Genomic DNA, 27,106 nt, shown 5'->3' with positions numbered 1-27,106 from the left:
AATCCATATAGTAAAAAAAAAAAAGGGTCGGTTTCTTATCTAATAGACCTCGTATATATGTGTATATATATGTGTATATATATGTGTATATATATATGTGTATATATATATATATATATATATATGTGTGTATATATATATATATATATATATATATATATATATAAACATTAACATTACAAATCTTTTCAATTACATCAATGTATTCAAATAAATGTGCCAATTTAAAAAAAAGAATAGGATGACACTGTCTTCATGTCTCCATCCATATTGTCCAGCAGCAGCTTAAGTTGTGAATACATTATTGTCCATTTCACACCAATACATTCGGAACGATAGTATCATTTCCATAAGATGTTGCTGTGTTTTCTCTCTCTCCTCAGCAGAGCATCATATTTCTCTGTAGATCTCATCTTTTGATAAGGCTGTTAATCGCTTTCAGTTCATCCCTGGACAGAGGAGAAAGGTTGTAGCCTCTTAGCTCTGGTTTCCCTGGAAACAAAGAGAAAGACACTTGACTTCATGGGCACGAACAGGATGTAACGGAGGGGCATGAGTCAAACTTTTCAAAATGCAAAGTGAACAGGATTAAAAAGTTATTGCAGCGCCTCGCTGTCACAGTCTACTTTCAGTCTTTGCTTGATGTCACAACGACATCAAAGGTTTAAGTCCAGCAGAGCAGAATTCTATGCAGCAAACTAATTTGGAATATCTCAAGTAGTTCCTCAGAATGTGTTTTAAACTAGATATGGATTTGTGGTGGTGGTGGTGGTGGGGGGGGGGGGTAATATTAGGGAGTTAAAAAAAAAAAAACCCCAACATGAAACAGATATAGCTGGTAATATACATATAGACAATGGCAAAGATTCCTAATATTTCATTCTCACCTTTATGACAAAGAAATACGATTTAGCTTTGATTTGGTATAGTTTAAAGAAGAACTTCATTTTAAGTTGTTGTTGTTCATGCGGCTGCTCCCGATTTTTTGTTCGGGGGTCGCCACAGCGGATACACCCAGATCCACATTGGTAACTGGCACAAGTTTTACGCTGGATGCCCTTCCTGACACAACTCATTTTACCTGGAGAAACACACACAGCCGCTGATGTTCCAAAGAGGTCTCCCACCCAAGTACTAACCAGATCCCACTCTGCTTAGCTTCTGAGAGCTGATGGGATCAGGCTCACAAAGAGCAGATCAGCTGCAGGAACTTCATTTTAAGTAACCCTAAATATAACAAACATCCGACTAGTGCATGTCACGCTGCCTTCATTTGGATTGGCAGTCACCATGTAGCATTGTTCAGCAAGAGAGACTTCCTGTTTATTTTGACACAATCTACCCGGCAACACAGCAACCATGTCTCTTGTCACCACAAACAAATTGGACAAATTATGTAAGGACATCATTTTCAACAGCCAAAGCATTTTTTCTGCAATGTTTTTTCAGTAAAATAATTTTCCATTTAGGCCAAAATAATACTGATACCAATATATTCATGAAAGGCTCATATTGGCCAGTATTATCAGCCAACCGATAGACCAGTCAGACACAAAGTAAATGTCAGGATCATTATGCCCCCCCCCATATTACATAGCATCCAAACATTTTTGATTTGGAGTAATAAAAAACAAAACAAAAAGAACAATTAAAAACATATACAGTAGTTAAACTGTAGACCACCAATAACCAGTAAAAATCTATTTAAGCATAAAAATTCAAAAAGAAAAAATAATATAGCACCTTCAACTGCACCACAGACTAAAACAGTTAAATGTGGTCTATTAAACATTAGGTCTCTCTCTTCTAAGTCCCTGTTAGTAAATGATATAATAATTGATCAACATATTGATTTATTCTGCCTTACAGAAGCCTGGTTACAGCAGGATGAATATGTTAGTTTAAATGAGTCAACACCCCCGAGTCATACTAACTGTCAGAATGCTCGTAGCACGGGCCGAGGGGGAGGATTAGCAGCAATCTTCCATTCCAGCTTATTAATTAATCAAAAACCCAGACAGAGCTTTAATTCATTTGAAAGCTTGACTCTTAGTCTTGTCCATCCAAATTCGAAGTCCCAAAAAACAGTTTTATTTGTTGTTATCTATCGTCCTCCTGGCCGTTACTGTGAGTTTCTCTGTGAATTTTCAGACCTTTTGTCTGACTTAGTGCTTAGCTCAGATAAGATAATTATAGTGGGCGATTTTAACATCCACACAGATGCTGAGAATGACAGCCTCAACACTGCATTTAATCTATTAGACTCAATTGGCTTTGCTCAAATGAGTCCACCCACCACTTTAATCATATCTTAGATCTTGTTCTGACTTATGGTATGGAAATTGAAGACTTAACAGTATTCCCTGAAAACCTCCTTCTGTCTGATCATTTCTTAATAACATTTACATTTACTCTGATGGACTACCCAGCAGTGGGGAATAAGTTTCATTACACTAGAAGTCTTTCAGAAAGCGCTGTAACTAGGTTTAAGGATATGATTCCTTCTTTATGTTCCCTAATGCCATATACCAACACAGGGCAGAGTAGCTACCTAAACTCTGTAAGTGAGATAGAGTATCTCGTCAATAGTTTTACATCCTCATTGAAGACAACTTTGGATGCTACTCATCTTACTTACTACTCATCACTAATTGAAGAAAATAAGAACAACCCCAGGTTTCTTTTCAGCACTGTAGCCAGGCTGACAAAGAGTCAGAGCTCTATTGAGCTGAGTATTCCTTTAACTTTAACTAGTAATGACTTCATGACTTTCTTTGCTAATAAAATTTTAACTATTAGAGAAAAAATTACTCATAACCATCCCAAAGACGTATCGTTATATTTGGCTGCTTTCAGTGATGCCGGTATTTGGTTAGACTCTTTCTCTCCGATTGTTCTGTCTGAGGTATTTTCATTAGTTACTTCCTCCAAACCATCAACATGTCTATTAGACCCCATTCCTACCAGGCTGCTCAAGGAAGCCCTACCATTAATTAATGCTTCGATCTTAAATATGATCAATCTATCTTTATTAGTTGGCTATGTACCACAAGCTTTTAAGGTGGCAGTAATTAAACCATTACTTAAAAAGCCATCACTTGACCCAACTATCATAGCTAATTATAGGCCAATCTCCAACCTTCCTTTTCTCTCAAAAATTCTTGAATGGGTAGTTGTAAAACAGCTAACTGATCATCTGCAGAGGAATGGTCTATTTGAAGAGTTTCAGTCAGGTTTTAGAATTCATCATAGTACAGAAACAGCATTAGTGAAGGTTACAAATGATCTTCTTATGGCCTCAGACAGTGGACTCATCTCTGTGCTTGTTGTGTTAGACCTCATTGCTGCTTTTGATACTGTTGACCATAAAATTTTATTACAGAGATTAGAGCATGCCATAGGTATTAAAGGCAGTGCGCTGTGGTGGTTTCAATCATATTTATCTAATAGATTACAATTTGTTCATGTAAATGGGGAATCTTCTTCACAGACTAAGGTTAATTATGGAGTTCCACAAGGTTCTGTGCTAGGACCAATTTTATTCACTTTATACATGTTTCCCTTAGGCAGTATTATTAGACGGCATTGCTTAAATTTTCATTGTTACGCAGATGATACCCAGCTTTATCTATCCATGAAGCCAGAGGACACACACCAATTAGCTAAACTGCAGGATTGTCTTACAGACATAAAGACATGGATGACCTCTAATTTCCTGCTTTTAAACTCAGATAAAACTGAAGTTATTGTACTTGGCCCCACAAATCTTAGAAACATGGTGTCTAACGAGATCCTTACTCTGGATGGCATTACCCTGACCTCTAGTAATACTGTGAGAAATCTTGGAGTCATTTTTGATCAGGATATGTCATTCAATGTGCATACTAAACAAATATGTAGGACTGCTTTTTTGCATTTGCGCAATATCTCTAAAATCAGAAAGGTCTTGTCTCAGAGTGATGCTGAAAAACTAATTCATGCATTTATTTCCTCTAGGCTGGACTATTGTAATTCATTATTATCAGGTTGTCCTAAAAGTTCCCTGAAAAGCCTTCAGTTAATTCAAAATGCTGCAGCTAGAGTGCTGACGGGGACTAGGAGAGAGCATATCTCACCCATATTGGCCTCTCTTCATTGGCTTCCTGTTAATTCTAGAATAGAATTTAAAATTCTTCTTCTTACTTATAAGGTTTTGAATAATCAGGTCCCATCTTATCTTAGGGACCTCATAGTACCATATCACCCCAATAGAGCGCTTTGCTCTCAGACTGCAGGCTTACTTGTAGTTCCTAGGATTTGTAAGAGTAGAATGGGAGGCAGAGCCTTCAGCTTTCAGGCTCCTCTCCTGTGGAACCAGCTCCCAATTCGGATCAGGGAGACAGACAACCTCTCTACTTTTAAGATTAGGCTTAAAACTTTCCTTTTTGCTAAAACATATAGTTAGGGCTGGATCAGGTGACCCTGAACCATCCCTTAGTTATGCTGCTATAGACTTAGACTGCTGGGGGGTTCCCATGATGCACTGAGTGTTTCTTTCTCTTTTTGCTCTGTATGCACCACTCTACATTTAATCATTAGTGATTGATCTCTGCTCCCCTCCACAGCATGTCTTTTTCCTGGTTCTCTCCCTCAGCCCCAACCAGTCCCAGCAGAAGACTGCCCCTCCCTGAGCTTGGTTCTGCTGGAGGTTTCTTCCTGTTAAAAGGGAGTTTTTCCTTCCCACTGTTGCCAAGTGCTTGCTCACAGGGGGTCGTTTTGACCGTTGGGGTTTTTCCGTAATTATTGTATGGCCTTGCCTTACAATATAAAGCGCCTTGGGGCAACTGTTTGTTGTGATTTGGCGCAATATAAATAAAATTGATTTGATTTGATATACATTCTTCATTCATTTTAATGGTCAAATATGTTTTGTGGCTCTAGAAAAATTTGATTTGTGGAAGTTGGTACAAAAATGGCTTTTTTAACAGTAAAAGTTGCAGACCCCTGATCCATTCATAAAATTTTCGTTATATTCGTCTGAGAACCAATCAGTAGAAATGTTGCCCAAAAAATGAGATACGAGGTCTGTTAAAAAAGTATCCGCCTTTTTTATTTTTTTCAAAAACCTGATGGATCTGAATCACGTGTGCTTGCATGAGCCAACCTTGAACCTTCGTGCCCATGCGTGATTTTTTTTCACGCCTGTCGGTTGCGTCATTTGCTTGTAAGCAGCCTTTGTGTGAGGATGGGTGCAGTCTCTCGTCGTTTTTTCTTTGCAAGGAAATGGCGGAACGACTGGAGCAGCGCGACCGCATCAAATTTTTGCCAGAAACTGGGCGACAGCCAGGTGGAAACCATTCGGATTATTCAGACGGCTTTCAGTGACGATCCTATGGGCATCACACAGACGAAGGAGCGGTACAACCGGTTTAAAGACGGCCGCACAACGGTGGAGAGCGAGCCGCGCTCCGTCGGCCATTAACATGCTGAAATGACCGGATCATTTCCAAAGTGAACGCTGTGGTGATGTGGGACCGTCGTGTGACTATCCGAGAAATTGCAGAAGAGGTGGACATCAGCACTTTTTCGGCACATTCCACTGTGTCAGAAGATTTGGCCATGAAAAGAGTTGCAGCGAAATTCATCGGCACGAAGCTGATGGCGCAGCAAAAGCGCCACCGTGTTGAAGTCTCACAGGACATGTTGTGACATGCTCACCTCGGCCACAATTTCTTGGATAGTCACACGACTGAAAAGCCACCGAAAGCCGTCTGAATCTTCCGAATGGTGGAAGAGCTGGGCATGTCACAACATGTCCTGTGAGGCTTCAACACGAAGGCGCTTCGTGCCGTTGAATTTCGCTGCAACTCTTTTCATGGCAAAATCTTCTTTCACAGTGGAATGTGCCGAAAAAGTGCTGATGTCCACCTCTTCTGCAATTTCTCGGATAGTCACACAACGGTCCCACATCATCACAGCGTTCACTTTGGAAATGATCCGGTCATTTCAGCATGTTGATGGCCGACCGGAGCGTGGCTCGTTCTCCACCGTTGTGCGGCTGTCTTTAAACCGGTTGTACCGCTCCTTAATCTGTGTGATGCCCAGAGGATCGTCACCGAAAGCTGTCTGAATAATCCGAATGGTTTCCACCTGGCTGTCGCCCAGTTTCTGGCAAAATTTGATGCGGTCGCGCTGCTCCAGTCGTTCCGCCATTTCCTTACAAAGAAAAAACGGCGAGCGACTCCACCCATCCTCACACAAAGGCTGCTTACAAGCAAATGACGCAACCGACAGGGGTGAAAAAAATCACGCATACGCACAAAGGTTCAAGGTTGGCTCATGCAAGCACACGTGATTCAAATCCATCAGGTTTTTGAAAAAAATAAAAAGGTCGGATACTTTTCTAACAGACCTCGTATTATAGAGCTCACGTAGCAAGAACAGACAAGTAGATTAAGTAACAAGAGTAAAGGCTGTTTGGGCTGCATAAGACAAGCACAAGGCCAGAATTACAGAAAAGTGAAGTATACGAGTAAGGTGCACAATACATTCACATGAAAGCAGAGGATCATGTAAAACAAACACACACAAAAGTTCATAACTTTACATACATTCAGCACAAAATGAAAACATTCTATGTAAATCATGCGATACATTTACAAATACAATACTGACTGAATACATGAACATGATGTGATGATTAATGCTAAGCGAAGGTTCGCCGTCTGAGGCTCTGAGCTTCCAAATACCTGGGGCCACTACCTTGGACCAGGAGAACCAGTAACAAAATTAGTGTTACTGGTCCTGCCCAGTATGCTCTCAAAAACATTTCTCTAATCCTGAAAGTGCAGTGGTTACCAAACATTTTCTGTAAGGACCCCCCTTTTGTAGATAATACGAGGTCTGTCCAAAAAGTATTGTACCTTTTTATTTTTTTCAAAAACTATATGGATTTGAATCACGTGTGATTACATCAGCCAAGCTTGAACCTTCATGCGCATGCGTGAGTTTTTCCACGCCTGTCGGTTGCATCATTCGCCTGTGGGCAGGCTTTGAGTGAGCACTGGTCCATCCCCCTCGTCGGATTTCTTTTGTCTGAGAACTTGCTGAGAGACTGCCGCTTTGCTCCATGAATTTTTTTTCAGAAACTGTTAGAGACAGGCAGTTGGAAACCATTCGATAGATTCAGTTGGATATCGGTGAAGATTCTGTCAGCGTCACTCGGATTATGGACTGTTAAAACCTTTTTAAAGACGACCCACAGCGGCGGAGGGCGCGCCGTGCGGCCATTCGGCAGGCTGGATCGACCAGATCATTTCTAAACTGAACGCTGTGTAGGTCCGGGACATCATGTGACTACCACAGAAATGGCAACAGAGCTGGACATAGCACTTTTGCGGCACATTCCACTGTTACAGGAGATTTTGTAATGAAAGACGTGCGGAGGATTTCGCGCGTCGGCACGAAGCTGCTCAGGACGCGCAGCAAAAAAACACCTCCGTCTTCAAAGTCTCACAGGACATGTTGGGGCATGTCCAGCTGTTACAAAATTTCTCGGATACTCTCAACTGAAAGCCATCGAAAGCCGTCTGAATCTTCTGAATGGTTTCCAACACGGAGGTGTTTTTTTTTTTGCTGCGCGTCCTGAGCTGCTTCGTGCCGATGCGCGAAATCCTCCGCACGTCTTTCATTACAAAATCTCCTGTAACAGTGGAATGTGCCGCAAAAGTGCTATGTCCAGCTCTGTTGCCATTTCTGTGGTAGTCACATGATGTCCCAGATCAACACAGCGTTCAGTTTAGAAATTATCTGGTCGATCCAGCCTGTCGAATGGCCGCTCGGTGCGCCGAGCGCCCTCCGCCGCTGTGGGCCGTCTTTAAAAAGGTTTTAACAGTCCATAATCCGCGTGACGCCGACAGAATCTTCACCGATATCCAACTGAATCTTTCGAATGGTTTCCAACTGCCTGTCTCTAACAGTTTCTGAAAAAAAATTTATGGAGCAAAGCGGCAGCCTCTCAGCAAGTTCTCAGACAAAAGAAATCCGACGAGGGGGGTGGACCAGTGCTCACTCAAAGCCTGCCCACAGGTGAATGACGCAACCGACAGGCATGGAAAAACTCACGCATGCGATGAAGGTTCAAGCTTGGCTGATGCAATCACACGTGATTCAAATCCATATAGTTTTTGAAAAAAATAAAAAGGTCTGATACTTTTTGGACAGACCTCGTATTTTAAGCCCCCGACACAAGTTTCATTTCCAAACTGGAATTCATCTTAAACAGGGCTCTTCAACTGATTCCAGAAAGGGCTGGGTGGGTGAAGGTTTTCTTTGCAACCACCCACTCCACCAGGTGATTTCATTGGTTAACTGATTCCATCTGCTCAACGTGATGTTAATCAGTGAAATCACCTGCTAGAGTGGGTGGTTCCAAAGAAACCCTGCACCCTCTCGGCCCTTTCTGGAATGAGTTGAAGAGCCCTGATTTTAAACATTAGAATTTGTACAAAAGTACATCTCCTTATTGAATAACACAAAATAAATGTCAAATCACTTTTACAGTGGAATTTTAAAGTGGCATGCATCAAGTGTCTTAATTTTTTTTTTTATCTTTTTCACAAAGTTGTGCATTTTCTGTAAGCAAGCATGAGTCATAATCTGTGTTGTGAGATATGGCTGATGGTTTCCTGCCCAAAAGCTGTTCAAAAACAACCAAAATACACGGGCAACTACGTATATAACTATAACAGTTATTGAAAACCTTTGGGGTTTTTAAAGATTTAAGTAAAAAAAAAAAAAAAATTGGAACCACAACAATTTTATTTATTAATCTAATAATATGACATTGACATATGACATAATATGACATTGCCAACATGAACAAAAAAAATTGTCTAGAAAAAAAATTAATACATAGTTTTGCTGAAGGGAAAAAATTCAAACGAGCAGACAGCCTTGAACTACGACTCATACAGTCTATGATAGCAACCATGGCAACATCAAAGATCACTTGGGGGCTTCCCCCAACTTGAACAAGGGATGCTGGCAGCACACAGCGACAGCCAATCAGAGTAGAGGCACTGTGTCTTGTGACTGCTTCCTCAAACAAAATGGGGTCATGTATTGCGAGATTTTGGCAGACAACCTTCTTCCCTCAGTAAGAGCATTGAAGATGGTTCCTGGCTGGGACTTCCAGCATGACAATGACCCAAAACACACAGCCAGTGCAACTAAAGAGTGAGAAGCGTTTCAAGGTCCTTGAGTGGCCTAGCCAGGTTCCAGACCTGAACTCAAATACTTATTTCATGCAATAAAATGCAAATTATTTAAAAATCATACGTGATTGAATTTTTTTTTTAGATTCTGTCTCTCACAGTTGAAGTGTACCTACAATAAAAATTACAGACCTCTCCATTCTTTGTAGGTGCGGAAAAATCCTGCAGTGGATCAAATACTTATATGCCTCACTATCTATACATACGCGTCACTGCCTCCATGACACCACAGAACCACCTTAGGTCCAGGATGGCACTGGCAAAAGCAATGCCTAAGCATACATAAAAATCCTATAGCAACAAGCCATTTGTTTTACAACAAACTAGATTTACACCCCCCCAATATCCCCATGGCCCCCCACTTTGGGAACCACTGATTAGAAGCATATAAATCTCTAGCGACATCTCTGATGACTACCTGGTATTATTTCACCAAAACTCACTTCTGTTTAAATAAGCGTGGTGTAAATAGACAAAATGTGATTCAGTACAGTGAAAAATATCACCATACCTTGTATCTCATTGAGGTGATTGACCTTTGCTTTCAGTTCTTTGCGAAGGTCATTTATTTCCTTGTCTAGCTGCTCCTGATCTGTGGGTGGAAAAGTATGAAAAGGATTTAGCATTGCGTTCCTTGTTTATGCATGGCAAAAGAGGATTTTATTTTTTAAATAAATACAGCAAACTTGCATTACAACCCTTGTTGACCATTAAACAACTATGTATCTCGCTGGAATAAAAACACCATCAAATTCTGAACAGATGTCTACAGAATTATCTCAATTAATTAAATACAACAAACTAAATAACCATTGACACAAATATTCATCACCTTTCACAAAACATAACTTCTTCAGAGTTGTCATGGGTGCCTTTGACGAGAGTATGAAGTTCTCAAAAACTGAGTTACCGTACATTACAAGAATGAGATTAGTGAGGGAAACCACCAAGACATGCAGCCAACTCTGAAGAAGCTACAGGCTTGTGTGGCTGTGACTAAAGAAACTGCACTGTGTCGTAAATTGCAGTAAATCCTAAATGGTCATCACACAATTCTACTAAAATGAAATTACGAGACAGCCAACTCTGGTGATATTTTATTTTACCATGAAATATTTGGTCTGATGTAATCTCGGTACAGTAGAATTACCCTAATGTGATATATTTATAACCATTACATGCACATTTTGGTGGCTTCATTTTAACTCTGTTGTGGTGTACAGAGGCAAAATGACAAAGGTAGCGACTTTGTTCCAATAATAATGGATGTCTGTATTTCGCTAGTTATGAAAGCTTATTAAGCAAAACACCTACAAACTGTGTTTGAGCTGTTTTTTGCAGCAACTCAAAGTATAAACTGCTGCGTGATGTCGCAATTTTCACTTTGCATTAGGGCCAGGATGATGCACTTGACACATACACTTATATATGTATCCTGATACAATACATATCGCAATACTTGAGAAATGTGATTTTACAAGTATTGTTGTTTGATATTACAATATATTTTGATTTGTTTCTTTTTGTAAGAGAAAAGCGAAATATGTATTAAACACTAACCTGTGCGCACACGTTTTTAGGCATATGTATTCCCTCCTTTTTTGTATTATTTGTATTCTGATTGTTTACTTATTTTTTCTGACTATGCTGCTGTAACAAGTGTATTACTTAAGAAGATTTTATCTCTATCTTATATAACAATGCACATCACATTTGAACTTTCAGGTTAGGGGTTTTTTTCTTTTAACTAGTTTGGGAGGCCCTGCAACTTGTACTCTGGTCCGATTTGTATACAATGAAATATCACACATTCATTGTTAATAAGAGTAACTACACTAAACAAAAATATAAACGCAACACTTTTGGTTTGCTCCCATTTTGTATGAGATGAACTCAAAGATCTAAAACTTTTTCCACATACACAATATCACAATTTCCCTCAAATATTGTTCACAAACCAGTCTAAATCTGTGCTAGTGAGCACTTCTCCTTTGCTGAGATAATCCATCCCACCTCACAGGTGTGCCATACCAAGATTAGACACCGTGATTAGTGCACAGGTGTGCCTTAGACTGTCCACAATAAAAGGCCACTCTGAAAGGTGCAGTTTTGTTTTATTGGGGGGGGATACCAGTCATTATCTGTGTGACCATGATTTGCCTCATGCAGTGCAACACATCTCCTTCGCATAGAGTTGATCAGGTTGTCAACTGTGGCCTGTGGAATGTTGGTCCACTCCTCTTCAATGGCTGTGCGAAGTTGCTGGATATTGGCAGGAACTGGTACACGCTGTCGTATACGCCGGTCCAGAGCATCCCAAACATGCTCAATGGGTGACATGTCCGGTGAGTATGCCGGCCATGCAAGAACTGGGACATTTTCAGCTTCCAAGAATTGTGTACAGATCCTTGCAACATGGGGCCGTGCATTATCCTGCTGCAACATGAGGTGATGTTCTTGGATGTATGGCACAACAATGGGCCTCAAGATCTCGTCACGGTATCTCTGTGCATTCAAAATGACATCAATAAAATGCACCTGTGTTCTTCGTCCATAACAGACGCCTGCCCATACCATAACCTCACCGCCACCATGGGCCACTCGATCCACATTGACATCAGAAAACCGCTCACCCACACGATGCCACACACGCTGTCTGCCATCTGCACTGGACAGTGTGAACCGGGATTCATCCGTGAAGAGAACACCTCTCCAACGTGCCAAACACCAGCGAATGTGAGCATTTGCCCACTCAAGTCGGTTACGACGACGAACTGGAGTCAGGTCGAGACCCCGATGAGGACGACGAGCAGGCAGATGAGCTTCCCTAAGACGGTTTCTGACAGTTTGTGCAGAAATTCTTTGGTTATGCAAACCGACTGTTTCAGCAGCTATCCGAGTGGCTGGTCTCAGACGATCTTGGAGGTGAACATGCTGGATGTGGAGGTCCTGGGCTGGTGTGGTTACACGTGGTCTGCGGTTGTGAGGCTGGTTGGATGTACTGCCAAATTCTCTGAAACGCCTTTGGAGACGGCTTATGGTAGAGAGATGAACATTCAATACATGAGCAACAGCTCTGGTTGACATTCCTGCTGTCAGCATGCCAATTGCACGCTCACTCAAATCTTGCGACATCTGTGGCATTGTGCTGTGTGATAAAACTACACCTTTCAGAGTAGCCTTTTATTGTGGACAGTCTAAGGCACACCTGTGCACTAATCATGGTGTCTAATCAGCATCTTGATATGGCACACCTGTGAGGTGGGATGGATTATCTCAGCAAAGGAGAAGCGCTCACTATCACAGATTTAGACTGGTTTGTGAACAACATTTGAGGGAAATGGTGATATTGTGTATGTGGAAAAAGTTTTAGATCTTTGAGTTCATCTCATACAAAATGGGAGCAAAACCAAAAGTGTTGCGTTTATATTTTTGTTGCATGTATAATGACTATATATAGGATTTTCCCAGGAATCAAAACACTAAACAAAATAAACTCTAATAATGAAAGAATAAATGCCAATAACAAAAAGTACACTTCAACAATGTACAAAAAACACATATTATAGAACTGATAATACATGAAAAAGGTGTGAATTACACTCTGGTGTGACTTATATGCAGTTTTTTTCTCTTCAAGAGGCATTTTTTAAACTAGTGTGACTTGACTCGAGGAGAAACAGCAAACTGCCCTGCAGACTTAGTTGCATGAAAAGTGATTAAAAAAAAGTTTATTAGGGCTCGGAGAATACCTAATTAATAAGTATATCATGATGTATGTCACATCAAGATATACATGGAACAGTTTCTTTATCTTGGATGAGTATTTTCCCTGCTCAAAGAGAAAACAGTATTTTCTGCCTCTGCACAGCAACAAGGTGCTAACAGAACACCAGGCTGCCCTGAACAGAGGTGACGAGTGTGAGGCCCAGAGACACGGTTTCACATTCCTAAGGTCATCGCTATGGTACACCACACATTTAGCTTGGAAATGGTCCATGGCAAAAAAAGAAAAGACTTGCCCCCCCATCATTAATTTCTACTCTCTCTGGGTGGCAATCCAAGTAAATAGTCATTATTTGGAAGACAGGTAACACACATATATGACATATCTATCATACATTATGCCCTCTGCTGAATAAAACTGGTACTTCAAGCCCACCACATTCCCACCAGCAACTCCATTTCAATTATATAAATTTTATGATAGTAAGTCCCTTCGGCTGCTCCCTTGTTTGCACTCGGGGTCGCCACAGCAAATCCAAGGTGGATCTGCATGTTGAATTGGCAGAGATTTTACGCCAGATACCCTTCCTGACGCAACTCCACATTACATGGAGAAATGTGGCAGGGGTGGGATTTGAACCCGGAACCTTCTGAACTGAAACCAAACGCATTAAACACTTGGCCACCAATTTATATCATAAAATTAAATAAATATCGGAGTATCGTGAGGATGGATTTTTTTCCACCACCACCGGATTTTCGAATACAGCGATAATCCTGGATTATTGGGGCTGTGATCAAAGTCAAAGACGGAGGTGGTCTGTGTTGCCATTGCCCATACCCCAAATGTCTGCCGAGTCAAATATGTGTACCTAACAGGCTCAGAGATGTGTGTGTATGCTAAAAGTAAATGCTGCATAACAGAAATAACACGCTGTCGTCATCATTTTCCTCCTGAGAAGTGTTTCCTTTTGTATTTTCTGCTGTGCAGAATTTATTTTTCACACGCACATCTGCACATCAGTTATTTGCACAGCTACATAACTCATTCTAAAGCAATTTTCACAAGAACACATAACAGTCATGGAAAAACGGTGGACTTTCTATGCTACTCAATTAAAGTTGAAGACTTCGACGTAGATATGGAATCTTTTAAACATACTCGTATAAAACTGTTAAACAAATAAATAAAGAAATAAATAAATCTTTGCTTTATTAAGTGATTTACCAAAATTGTAAGTGTACTGCACACCCGCACCCCCAACAGGTGCCATGCATGTGTATCGTGCCCCCCAGCCTCCCCCAACACATGTGGTGTATGGGGGGGGGCACACTTGCATGACATGCTGATAATTATGTAGAGAGAAGATCACATGGGGACCAGCCAGCCATAGCTGAGCACACACAGCACAGCAAGGCGCATCTCAGCTGATCACCGGCCAGCCACTCACTGACAGCTGGAAATGACAGCTCAGTGTACACGACATGTTAAATTAAAAACACAGAGAACACAGCCAGGACAAGTATATAAATAAATACTACAATAACTACATACACAATTACATAACAAATAGCTAAAATAAATAATCACAGAACAAAGAAACAGAGTGACACTTTGTTGTGTGAGCTGATCGCAAAGGTGGGCGTGTCCGCGCAAGCGGCTGCTGTTGAAATCTCTGGACCTGCAAGTCACAGCTGGAGAACACGTACCGTGTTATGAAGGACATGACCTCACAACTCTACACCGTGAGACATGTGTGTGCTTGCTGTCCTCATGCGCAAATACATAAAAATATATATCGCCTTTGCAATGGGCTGGAGCGGCTGCACATCGGCAGGCTGTGCCAGGTGAAAAGGACCGTCTGATCATGTGAACACTCAGCTGGCGATCTGAATGTCACGTCACCCACGTGAGCTATGGTCCACATGATGCGGTGTCCTTCAGTGTGCCACTCGCTGGACACACGTGCAAGGCCAGCTGGACACGCCGGGCCTGCAGATGTGAACACGATAAGGGCGCACTGCTTCATTCATGTCATTTCCTTACTTGACGTCAATGACCATGGGTCAAATACAGAGGAACAGACTTACTTGTATTGTCGGCTCTTTAAGAGGGTTTAACTTTTACAAAGTGCGGTGCTTTTTATGGTGTGTGGTTTTTATTTTTTTTCCCCCACAGCAGCAGCACGATGTGGTGCCACCCGACCCTGCTGCTCGCACTGTTTGTGCACACACACAAGCGTACATGAAACCTTTGCTGCGGTATCATGCACGCCGGTCCAACCATGTGTCCCTCCTAACAGCAGGTGGAATGTTTTGTGGTTCCCCATTTCGTTTTTTGTTTGCGGATTTTCGGACGGTTTCTGCTTCTTTCTCCCACCTTCATTTTAGGTGTGAAGGAGCCCTAAGAAAGAGAAAAAAAACTGCAATTTCCAGATGTGGAAAGACTGAGACTGACAGATCTAGGCTTGAATCTAAATCCTGGAATTGTCATCAAACATGCAGAAATCAAATACTGTCTGTAGAGTGAATACTTATGCAATCAACTGACTATTTTGTTCAAAGTATGAAATACTGTGATTTAAAAAAACAACATCCAAGAGAATGAATAATTGCACATAGATTATACTTAGATGAATGGGTGCTGTAAGTATTACCTTTCTGAATAATCTCTGTCGTCTTTGTTTTAGGCAGTTTGATGAACATGCTTCCAAAGCAAACCTTCACTTTCTCTGCAAATGATAACATTCACATGCAATTACTATACATGGTACCAATGACTGAACAATCATTAAGTGACTGAGTTCATTCATGTTATTAATTTCTCAATTCTCTCTACAGCATATATTGGGGGGAGACCCAGATTGCATTGCTTTGTCTACATCAATTTCCACCCACTCGCCCAGATGAATTTCTGGTCCCACTGTTCACAGTAACTGACGTCTACATTTTATTTTTACATATGTCTAAGAGAAAGCCGCACAAGCATATACTGTATGACTTTGCTGATTAGAGAGGAGGTAATGTCAGGTTAGCGATCTCAACAGGACAGCTGTGGGGTGGATGTGGGAAGCTGACACAATGAACACTTCCAGCTGTTAGCCATGTCTATGCTTACGGGATTACTGACTGTGGTTGGACAAATTAAAGAATTAAAAGACACAAAGATGTTTAATGACCATCATGTGTAACTTTGAACTATCAAAGGTTATGAAGCCCTGTGAAGCCCGAAGCAGCTTCGGACAGCATGATGATATTCTGTGTAACTATTGTGAGCAACTTAAGGAGAAGTAAAAATCAGCGTGATGTGGTTGTGTTGGAGGGTATGTATTTATTATTTGTTACTTCGTTTGTTCAGTCTGGTTTACAATCACTAGGTGCATTTTTAACACTGGCTGCGCCAGTTCGAGTGTACCTGGGAGAACAGACTATATGAGGTAATGAGAATTCCCTGCTTTGTGGTTAATGTGTAATTATGTGCCTTGGCCATATCAACATGCTGTCTACACAGTAATGTCAATGCACTATGATCAGCGAAGGTCCATGACAGCAGAGCTTAAATGTTTGAAGACCACACAAAATTTTTAGTGGTCTTTAGGACAGAATAGGACAACTCACCTGAGCCTGACATTTCATTTTTCAGTGCATTTAAAGCCTCTCTGTTCCTATTTCGCTTTGTGTCGAGGTCCACAATCTGAAAGACCAATGCACAACATCAGCATTCAAAATTTTAGGTAGTGCTGCAACACAAACATGTTCAACGAATTTGAAAAGGGGAAAACAAAAAAACAAAAAAAAAATGCTCAATCATTTTTTAAGTGTTTGTATTTTTAAGGAAAACAACCACTTTGGAAGATGACAGATGAGACAATGTGTAATATTCTGGAAACAACACAGCCCTGAAATTTGTTTAAAAACAAACAAACAAACAAACAAAAAAAAAAACACATTTGTAGAATTAATTGGGGGTTTGGTACGATCAAAGCCATGCTGTGCTCACATCCTGTGGTGCGTTTAGTTTGACGCTCCTGGTCCGTCTCTTTTGACAGCATGACTTCCTGTTCACGGGCACTCTGGTTTACAGTTCATGTGCACACACATTTCTTTGTTTACTGACTCACACACATCTCATTCCCATGATAGTCTTCTCACTTCCTTCTTCCATGTTTGATTTCTTGTTACCAGTCCATGCTGTCTCGCTGTGTCTCCAAAGCTTAGCTGGCCATTTTTGGACATGATTGCCGGGTATGATTATTGACTCTCTTTCTGAACATATTCCCATTTTCCTTCTTCTTTTGACTCCCTCACAGACGCTAATACTTTGCAGAAATTTCCTTAAAAATCTGTGATATAATTTTGAGGCTGTATTGCCCACCCCTATCATTTACTAGGACTAAAATCTACAAAAGTCAATATGATAGCCATTCTAATTCACAGCCTCTCCAGATATGTCAAAGTGAAGAGAACATGTTAAATTTATTACATATAACAGCCACAGCATTTTACAAAATTATGCAACTCCTCATTTAATAATACTTGCGAATAATTCAGACCCAGTAGTGTTGTCCGGGTCTGGCTGCTTTTGTTCATTTGGAACTCACACTTCCAAAAATGTGAACTGGAAACAAGTTATCCATCGGTGAGAGTGTGAATGTTTTTGCAAATCTTTAGCACCCTGTACAGGGTCTACCCCACCTCTCCACATCCCTTTGACCAGTAATTGGAATAAACAGCTATAGAGAATGAAAACATGCATAGTTTGAACTATGGGGCAGGGCTAAGAAGAGCTCAGCTCCCCTGAAAAGGACAGGAGCTCCCTTTAAAGCCTCCTCCGAGACATTTAGGGGAGGTCTGAAAAATGTCCATTTTTATGTTATATCTAGGTTTAAAATCCATAGATTTATGTAGCCACATGAAGTCATCATTGAATGGGTGTGATTTGGTTAAAGAGGTGCAGAACCTGAAAGTGCAAAACAGGCTTCCAGGGAAAATGCTGGTAAAACTCCAAACTACAAGTCTCAAAATACTTGTCCACCTCAGCTGAGTGTGAGAGATTTTCTGTAAATGTGACTGAAGAGAAGTATCGCAACAAGTTACATGAATCCTTGCTTCTGCTCATGGACTTAAATGAATACCACGACCACCTGGAGAGACTTGACCCTCTGCCTTTTGTTTCACCATGGATTACAGAAGAAGACCCCAGTCCACTGTGGTCACTCCTGACTTCAGAATCAGGGAATTAATTGCTTGAGCTGACAGTTTGAGAGGACTGGCCCTAGTCCAATTTATCATTGGATTGTGGCTTTTTTAATGATTTTGTGACATGAGTATGTTTCCAAACTAAGATGTGACTGATCCCAGATACGAGCTACTGAACAGCATCATTGACAGAGCTCTTTATTGTGCGCTGCCTGAGCGGAGGCTGCTTGGCTGTTTAGTGTGGCCACTTTTTGTGGTTGTAAACTGAACTTTCAGCCCTAGCTCAATTTCTCTCCCCCGTTGCAATCCACAGACAAAAATGAAATGTCAGGAAATAAGAGGCTGTGACAGTCCACAACGCAGGGCCAGCGAGGGAGCTGCAAGCCGAAGGCAGTTTTATTCTTCTGTGGTTAAAGGCTTAACTTATTTAGCTAAAAAAAATACTCAGCTTTTTATTGTAAAAGCTGTGTGTTGTTTTTTAAGAGGAACGTTTAAGGAGGTGTCCCCTTGCTTGGTATTTTGTTTGCATGATTCTTATGTTGTTTTTAGCAGTCTTGTATAAAGTACCTCAAAGTGATACTTGAGTGAAACTACAAGTACGTGTCTTAGCATAAAATTACTTTGGTAAAAGTTAAAGTCTCCTTTAAAAATATTACTTGAGTAAAAGTCTTAAAGTATCTGACATGTAGTATCTGACAAAGTATTGAGTAAAAGTAAAATCCAAAATGAATGAAGAGTGAAACAGCGACACAAAAAGAAAGTCAGTGAGGTGTCTGGATAAACCAGGAGGGGGGCTCAGCCCCTATAAAAGGCTGAATTCGCCTCTGGTGGAGCAGTTGGTGTTGGTGACGGGATGAGTGAAGCAACAGGTGGATGTATAAAGCTGTACAGAAAGCTGCCACTTTTTCTGAATATGCAGTCATTTTCCTGGAAGACCCACACATACTTTTTTGTTAAACACAACAGTCTGATCCAGGCTCTTTTGTGAAAGAGAATAGTCATTTAGAGCAGAACAGTTGTGCAAAATTTAAGAAAAAGTAAAAAAAACAAAACAAAAACAACTTTTCAAGCATCACCACCACCAACCACTGCAAAACAACCAAAGGCAGCACTCGAATTCAACGCACAGCGCCACTTTTACGCATTGCATCTCCACAGCGCTTCTCCGTGAAAATTTAAAATAAAATCAAATGAAACAGACATGCTGGCCAGTTTTGTCAGTTTTCCCCTTAAGTGTTTCAGATGCACTTGATTCCAGTGGGAGCTAATCCATGTGTATGTGTGTGCGTCAGCATGTGCGCGTTTGAAATCCAAAGCACAGATGGTTTTCGCCCTCCACAGTCTCCTCTTCCTCAGCGAGGCACAGATTCAAACCATCATTTTTAATTTTTGTCTTTTAAACTTGTTTTATGTCAAACACGACACTTGATGCTGTAGGAGTGAAAGGCGCTGCACTCTGGTTAAAGAGAGGACTGTGTCTGCTGCGCTCCGGCTTACTTTCACCTCTGCAAACAGGCATTGCCCAATCAAATTTATTTTATATTGTAGTAACGAGTAATGAAGATGGTTAAAGGCCCAGTCACATGGCACTTAAAGGGTGACGAAGCCCTGACAAAATAAGAAATCTGGACTTTCGTTGACTGTCGTTGGCATCGTTTAACCTTTGCGCAGCCTCGTTCCTGCAGCTGGCGCTACATCAGGATTTTTAAACTGCTGAAAAATTTGAATGAGGGGCAACGAAAACCTCAATTTGTCTGTTTCTCGTTTTGCTGTCGTTCTTGACGTTTTTTAATCGTTTGTGTAGTTTTTGTAACGTTATTGTTTAATTTGACTTCGTTGCAGCAGCTGGACGTTTTCACACAGCCGGTTTGTGAGCGCTGAGGCTGCTGCTGCTTCATGTACCGTTGGAAATTACAGGACAAACTCAGCCTACTTGCTTGGATTTTTTTTTATCTGTGTCTGTGTGTGTGTGTGTGTGTGGGGGGGGGGGGGGTCAGCTTCAATGGGCTCAGGCACCTTACATAGGCCAGAATTAATCTTTTGTGTGGATATAATTAATTATTTTGCCACAAGCAACTGTTGAATTTGAAACAACGAAAGCTGTGTAATTTCCGACGGTACTTGAATGCAGCATCAGCGGCAGCAGGAGGTGCTGCGTGCACTTATTATTTTGTATTAAATATAACAATATGAGTGTAGGAATGACAATCCAGTCCTTCTGTACATGTGGCAACGGGTAGTTCAATCAAAATGATGATATAAAGAGCTGTTCTGGAAGGAAGAATTCACGTTGTGGATCAGTGATCAGCTGGTGGAAATAACCGCACGAGTCAATGCGCGAGTTCACACGCACTGATTAATTTACTGCTCTGATATATTCAATCATCTTTACACTTATATTTATATTTATTCTTCCTTTTGACAGTTTTCTGTTATAAATCAATATATATGGCTTAGAACATATTACTGTGTTACAGAAGTGACCACGGCGCACTTTTTTCTTTTTTTTTTTTAAATTGGAGGAAGATGGAGCGCGCAGCGTGTCGACAGACTGGAGTCTGATAATGATGGAGATGATCCCTCTTTTGTTTTGGACGAGGAGCAGGTGGTCCACCAACGTGCGCACAGATCTCCACAGATTCTGTTTGCAGTTTCTCCAGGACCCAGCGCCGAGTCCTGGAACGCAGAGATGCAGACACACACTGCTCCAACTGTGGCTCCAGGCGCGTTTCTTTAAAGCGTCGAGATCGTGAGCTTCGGTTAAGTTCCTCTTTCGTCCCTTTTGCGCTCTTGCTTCGCAGACTGTTCGGTGATAAAAGCTCTTTCGTCCACCTTTTCTCAACGAACTGTGATGTTTTTTTTTACTTTTTCCCTTTGTTCAGGAATCGCCGTGTGCCGTGTGACTGGGCCATAAGGGAAATGTATTGGAGTAAAAGTGAAAGTCACCAGAAATGTAAATAACAAAAGTACAGATATGTCAAAATTCTACTAAAGTACAGTAATGAACTAGGGATGGGTATTGATAAGATTTTATCAATAGATACCATTATCAATTCCGCTTATCAATCCAATTCCTTATCGATACCTCCTGTGAATTTTCTGTTTCCATGTCAGCAACATTTTATTGAGTCTTAAATAAATAAAATATGAAATATGTAATAAATAATAATATGTAATAAATATGAAATTGGTCACTGGATCCTTGATCTCTGGACATAAATAAACTCTACACGGTGGATCCTTGATCTCTGGACATAAATAGAAAAAAAAAAATGGAGTTTTTGTCAAAAGCATTTCCTTTCAGACATTAACAGTAAGGATGTCTCAGCTGGCTGCTCGAGTCTGCAGGTCTACAGCCATACAGTCTTGGGCTGCTGCACGTCAGCCAGGACGGCTCATTGTGGGAGGGAGCGTTTGAAGCAATGCAGCGGAGGACGATTTTTGTTTCTTTCTCGGAACAAGACAGGAGTTCCAGTTAGTCACTTTAATCCTCACAAAAGTAACTCATGATTGACATATTTGAATGGCTCTGAGAGGGGAAAAGAAGTGGAGTTGTCGCTTCTGAAGAGGAGCAAAGCAAAGATCCAACGAAGCAGCGGATTGAAGCACATACTTCACTGCTTCAAAGTTGAAAGCAAAGCCAGCGTGTGCGTAGGGCAGTCACAATTATTACAATATTCACCAATCGCGATTATTTTTCATACTCGCGAATATTTTTCATAATCGCGATTACCGTGAATTACTTATTTTATCCACAAAGTTGCATAAAACAACTCCGAATCTGACGTCATCGTGCAGCAGCAGCCACACGCAGCCTCTCAGCCTCACTCACTCCGTTTCCTCTCGTCTTGGTCGGATGGTTAGCGAGGCTCGGATAATAACACGGAGCGTGAGGAGGTTCTGGTTCCAAAGCCACGTACCACAGCACCGCTGTGGATGCATTTCGGTTTTAAGTAGGACTGCCACGACTGGTCGACTAGTCACGACTACGTTGATGATTAAAATCATCAACAACTAATTTAGTAGTTGACGAGTCATTTATTTTATTTAAGTCTTTGTTTTTCCTCTCAATTCATAGTTTTAGGCAGCCAGCCGTCCTGCCGTCATTTGGACGTTCAAATTTTGTATAAGACGGCCGATTAAAACAGTGGCCATCTTACTCAAAGCTGTTTAAAATGGGCAGTTTACTGAAGGAGCTGTGTGTATGTGTGTGTGTGTGTGTGTGTGTGTGTGTGCGTGCGGAGTCAACTCGCTGCGAGGGAGTGAGATTCCTGAACGGAGGCACGAGACATTACGATCTGCTGTGAACCATCAGTGCACTTAAGACAGCGAGCGCAGAGCAGAGAGAGGATTTTAACCCGAGTGAACATGTTAAAAAAACAAAAACCTTGGGGCTGCCTTTACTCTCTGTACTTTCTCTACACGTGTGGTTCTGACGGCACCGACCTGTTCACACCATGTGCGCGTTGTATACTGAATTTATGAGATCACGAGATGAAATAAACGGTCAAATATCCTTAAAACATCCTTAAAAATGAGAATATATAAATTAACTGAGCAAAAATTACACACACGGGTTTAAAACCCCCCTGCTGTTCAGAGGCACAGATCACAAAAAGCTGAACATTAACAGCTGTTTATTTTCCAAAGGTATGTATTTGTTCAGTCTTGAGCTTAATGTGTTCAAGCACAAAACATGACTGATGAGGAAAAAACGGATGACTTCGTCACACTAAAATGAACTGGAGTCAGAATAAAAATACAAGCTGCTGATTTCTGTTGTTTTTCAAAGTTATTAAGCTGCAGCTATATGTTTTAATTATTTCAAAGTGAGCTGCCTCTTATTGTATTCTGATTTATTTATACAAAAAAAAAAACATGGGTAGTGTAATCAGCCTGCATTGTTCTGTTAAGTTTATATCAGTTTTCCTGAACATGTCCAGGTGTTTTTCCTTCTTTATAAGAGTTTGGTGTTTGCTCCACAAAGTTTTAAAACACAATAAAATGTTCACACTGTTCTTTATAGCAGTTCTGTAATTTCAGAAATTCAACAGAAACAACCACAAATCAGAAAAAGTTGGGACTGTATGTAAAATGAAGATAAAAAAAAGTTGCACTATTCCCAGTTTCTCCACTCACAAAAGCCAAACATTCTTCCAGAGCTGTGTAATCATACTATGATAGTAGAATATAAAGAAGGGAAAAAAAAGAAAAAAATAGACAATATAATCGTCAATCGCAATTATTTGCCTGACAATTAATCGTCTCCAGAAATTCCTAATCGTGACAGCCCTACGTGTGCGTGTTTGGAATCCAAAGCACAGATGGTTTTCACCCTCTACAGTCTGTTCTTCCTCAGCGTGGCACAGAGTCAAACTGTCATTTTTTTAATTTTTGTCTTTTAAACTTGTTTTATGTCAAACACGACACATATATATTAAACATATTTATTCAGGATATCCTGAATAAATATTACTATTAGTAAGAAGGTGCTTTTTGTATTAAACTCATGCAAAATATTCTTCCACTGCACTCATAATCATTGATTTTTTGAGGGGGAAACTCTGGTCAAAACAAAAGGAAGTGGCTATTTGTACGTAGCCGAATTAATTCCAAATTCTGTTTGTACATAGAGCAGCTTTGTTATTGTTCAGATTAGTTTTAGGGGTCATGGTTGGAGTTTAGGATTAATGGTTGTGGTTAGCGTATTTTAGAAATCTACGTATCAGCAGCAAATATATGTACAAGTATGTAGCCTCATGATGATATGACCAATGAGACAAGACACTAGTGCCAACAGAAGTTCACTACACAAATAAAGCTACATACAGATAGCCACTACAGGAAAACTCACATATAACGGATTCAAGTGGACCAGAGAATTTTATCCATTACAATCGAAATCCGCTATATGTATAAAATGGACAAAACCTGTTACATCTATGTAATGGATTAGTTACAGCCAGGAGGCGCGAAACGAATCCCCAGCACCAATTACGCTGACGTATTTCCTTGATTAAACAACTAACCTTGATTCAGGACCTTCCTCGTTTAATGACTGGGTCAAAACATCCTCTGAAAAAACTTAACGCCTGCCTTAAATAAGCACCGGACATAAGTACATTAACCCTCTGGGGTCGATGCCGTTGTATATGACGACTAAGACCAAGCTTTACTAAATTATAAATAACTTTTGAATGATATGAGATAGAAACGTGCTTTTTTTTTGCTGAAAAGTTAACTCCGCGGACTTTTGAGCCAGCCATGGGCCATCTTTGTACTCCTCATAGAAGCTGTGTGATGACGTGCGCAATGTGAGTGTCCAATCGCAATTGGTTCACCGTCACATGGTTTTCCAAAATCCAATCGTAGGGCAGATTTACCTCACGTGAAAAGCCAAAGATCGTTTTCAGGAGTGATATGTTACTAGTTGGCCCGTTTGAATAGCCCCCTGGGTACTTCAATGAGTACATACTATTAGTACATACTCAGTGCGCCCTGCGCCATTACGCACAGCGATCAGTGAAAGCAAGAGCAGGCGGAGAGCCTCTGATGACAATGCTCAAACAAAGAGTGTGTAACTATCAGGATTGCTCCACTAGTTTGCATGTGAATGTTACTGGATAACTCTGTTGCTTTCTCTGCGTAAAGCACTGTTTACCATATCAATGGACAACAAAATGCATAGACCATTAACTCCTGGAGCCTTTGTGCATTTGTGTTTATTGTTTGAACCTTTTGTTGTTCAGTCTTTCACACAAGACCTCAAATTACCTTTATAATGTGTCATAACAGTTGTTTATTATAGTTTGCTATGTGTTATGAATAAAAGTTTGTGGAAAATTATTTTTCGCTTTATTTTTTCCTTGCCTATTTATGATTATAAACCTTTATTACACTTATAAAACACAACAAAAACATATATATTCTGAAAGCACAGGCTGTCCTGAAAAAAAAGACATAAAACTTGATTGTGGGATGCAGGGAGCACTGTTAACAGCAATAATAAAATATTTATGCCAGGCGAGTGAACTGTCCAAAAAATGTCCTCGGACTCCAGAGGGTTAAAAAGGTTACATTTGGTCGAGTCACTGCACACTCGACCCGTGCGTTAGTCTCACCCTGTTGACCACTGTTTACCTTGCTAGCATGGCAGGTAACATTTGCCACAAGCTATCCATTTAATCAGGAAAAAAGGCCTATAATGTCCGTCGGCGTGTTCTAACTTCATATTACGGCAAATGTACATTTTGGTACCTGTTGTTTCGTGGTGAGAACATCTTCAGCTGCCTCCTCAACTTCTGTCAAAAACTCCAAAACGCGCTGAGATTCAGGATTCATGACGACGGCGTCACTCCGAAATCAGTCCGACCGGAAACAACGGCGAACAAAAGCACACCTACAAAATAAAAGCTTTCCGCTCTCTGCATATGTACAGTTCTTTTCTTCCATAAATATATATTACTATTTTTAAAAGGCTTTTGCGGGTTTGTTACCAGTGTTTTTGTCTGGGATACGTGTTTTGTTGGCAAATTGACTGACTTCATACAAATTCGTTAAAAAAATGTCTGTTATTTCTAAGGCAGCTATATTTATTTGTAAATTTTCTCCACAATGTGTTGAATTTCTCCTAATGCTATGAACCAGTTTGTGTGAATGTTGGTGAAAAATATTTGTGCCGGTAAAAGGAAAATTGCTTACACTTTGTTGTTAATAGCATCGCATCGCATAAGTTGAACAATTTTTTAAATCAACTGTCCAGATGAAGCCAGTTGATCTAATTTTATAGCTGTATTACCGGTTTTATAACCCAGTATAAAATAAGGCAATATCCCTTTAAAGTACTCCGCTAAAGTTAGAAAGGTATTCACAGATTAGCTCACGGCCTAACAATCTTAAGAGAAATATTGTAGAAAAACAAAGAACACTAGTTTTTAACCTCAGGAAGGTAGAAACGCGCTACAACCTTATTTTTATCCATATGAGCCATCCTCTGAGCTGACAAAAAAATAAATAAATAACTGATCTGAATGAGCTGTGAAGCAGAAGTGTAGGGACCATCTGTAAAATGCAACAATGAAAAGAGACACCAAAAAAAATTTAATAAATTCAGGTGTGGTCTCACCAAATTCACTGAACACATCGGTGGTCTCCTGCTGGTTATACTACAACACTGTTTGGAAAAACGGCGTTTTAAAATTTTAAGAGAATCACTGTTTAAATTTTCAATAGCATCATTGTTATAAGGTGTAGTGACAAAAAATTCACTGAACACATCGGTGGTCTCCTGCTGGTTATACTACAGCACTGAGTTGGAAAAATGTGCAAAAATTGAATTTTAGTGATTTTTATAATTGAAATAAGTAATAAAATGAGCAATAAAATTCAGTAATTCACAGGAGTGCTCTTACGCACATTTCAGTGTTGAATGTCACATTGGTTGCGTTGTCTGCTTATGTGAAGGTCATTAAAATGCGATATTGCAGTGATATGTCTGTTCATTATATGCCATGCAATCTCATGCTCTTTTATGGGCACTGATGGGCTGTTACATATGCTAATCATATGTTAATTAGTCTCACCAGGCACGTGCTTTTAGTTTATGAGGAAATGGGATTCATCAATTTGTGACCGGAGGATCTGTCTTTGTGTACATATTTCCCCACCATTTTTGACTCCGTCCCGAAGTCACAGGTGCATTTAAGCATGTTCTGCGACTACCCACATCCTGCCGACAATGGCAATTTGTGACCGGAGGACCTATCTTTGTGGCCTCGACAGCAGTGGGATCGAACACCGGACTGCTCAGACTAAAAACCAGAGCTCTACCAGGTCAGCCAAAGGGGAATTCCCCTGTTAGCCAAGCTAGTGGGCACATCGTTTCAATCCGGACTTCACCTTGCTACAAATTTAAGAACACAGCTGTG

General features: G+C 40.6%; 1 protein-coding gene across 1 annotated transcript; it reads right to left on the bottom strand.

The window, feature by feature from the left end:
* Positions 1 to 351: 351 nt before the first annotated feature.
* On the bottom strand, positions 352 to 25,589 carry pdrg1 (p53 and DNA-damage regulated 1). Its single transcript, XM_034167354.1, has 5 exons — positions 25,437 to 25,589; positions 16,599 to 16,674; positions 15,638 to 15,712; positions 9,766 to 9,846; positions 352 to 492 (listed from the first exon to the last, which is right to left on the bottom strand). Exons 1-5 carry the CDS (start codon positions 25,518 to 25,520, stop codon positions 410 to 412), a joined length of 399 nt encoding a protein of 132 aa, XP_034023245.1. The 5' UTR covers positions 25,521 to 25,589; the 3' UTR covers positions 352 to 409.
* Between the last annotated feature and the right edge of the window lie 1,517 nt (positions 25,590 to 27,106).

The sequence above is a fragment of the Thalassophryne amazonica genome, chromosome 3, assembly GCF_902500255.1.
Source record: "Thalassophryne amazonica chromosome 3, fThaAma1.1, whole genome shotgun sequence".
In the NCBI taxonomy this organism is placed as follows: Eukaryota; Metazoa; Chordata; class Actinopteri; order Batrachoidiformes; family Batrachoididae; genus Thalassophryne; species Thalassophryne amazonica.
This window is presented reverse-complemented; position numbering and strand designations above follow the sequence as displayed.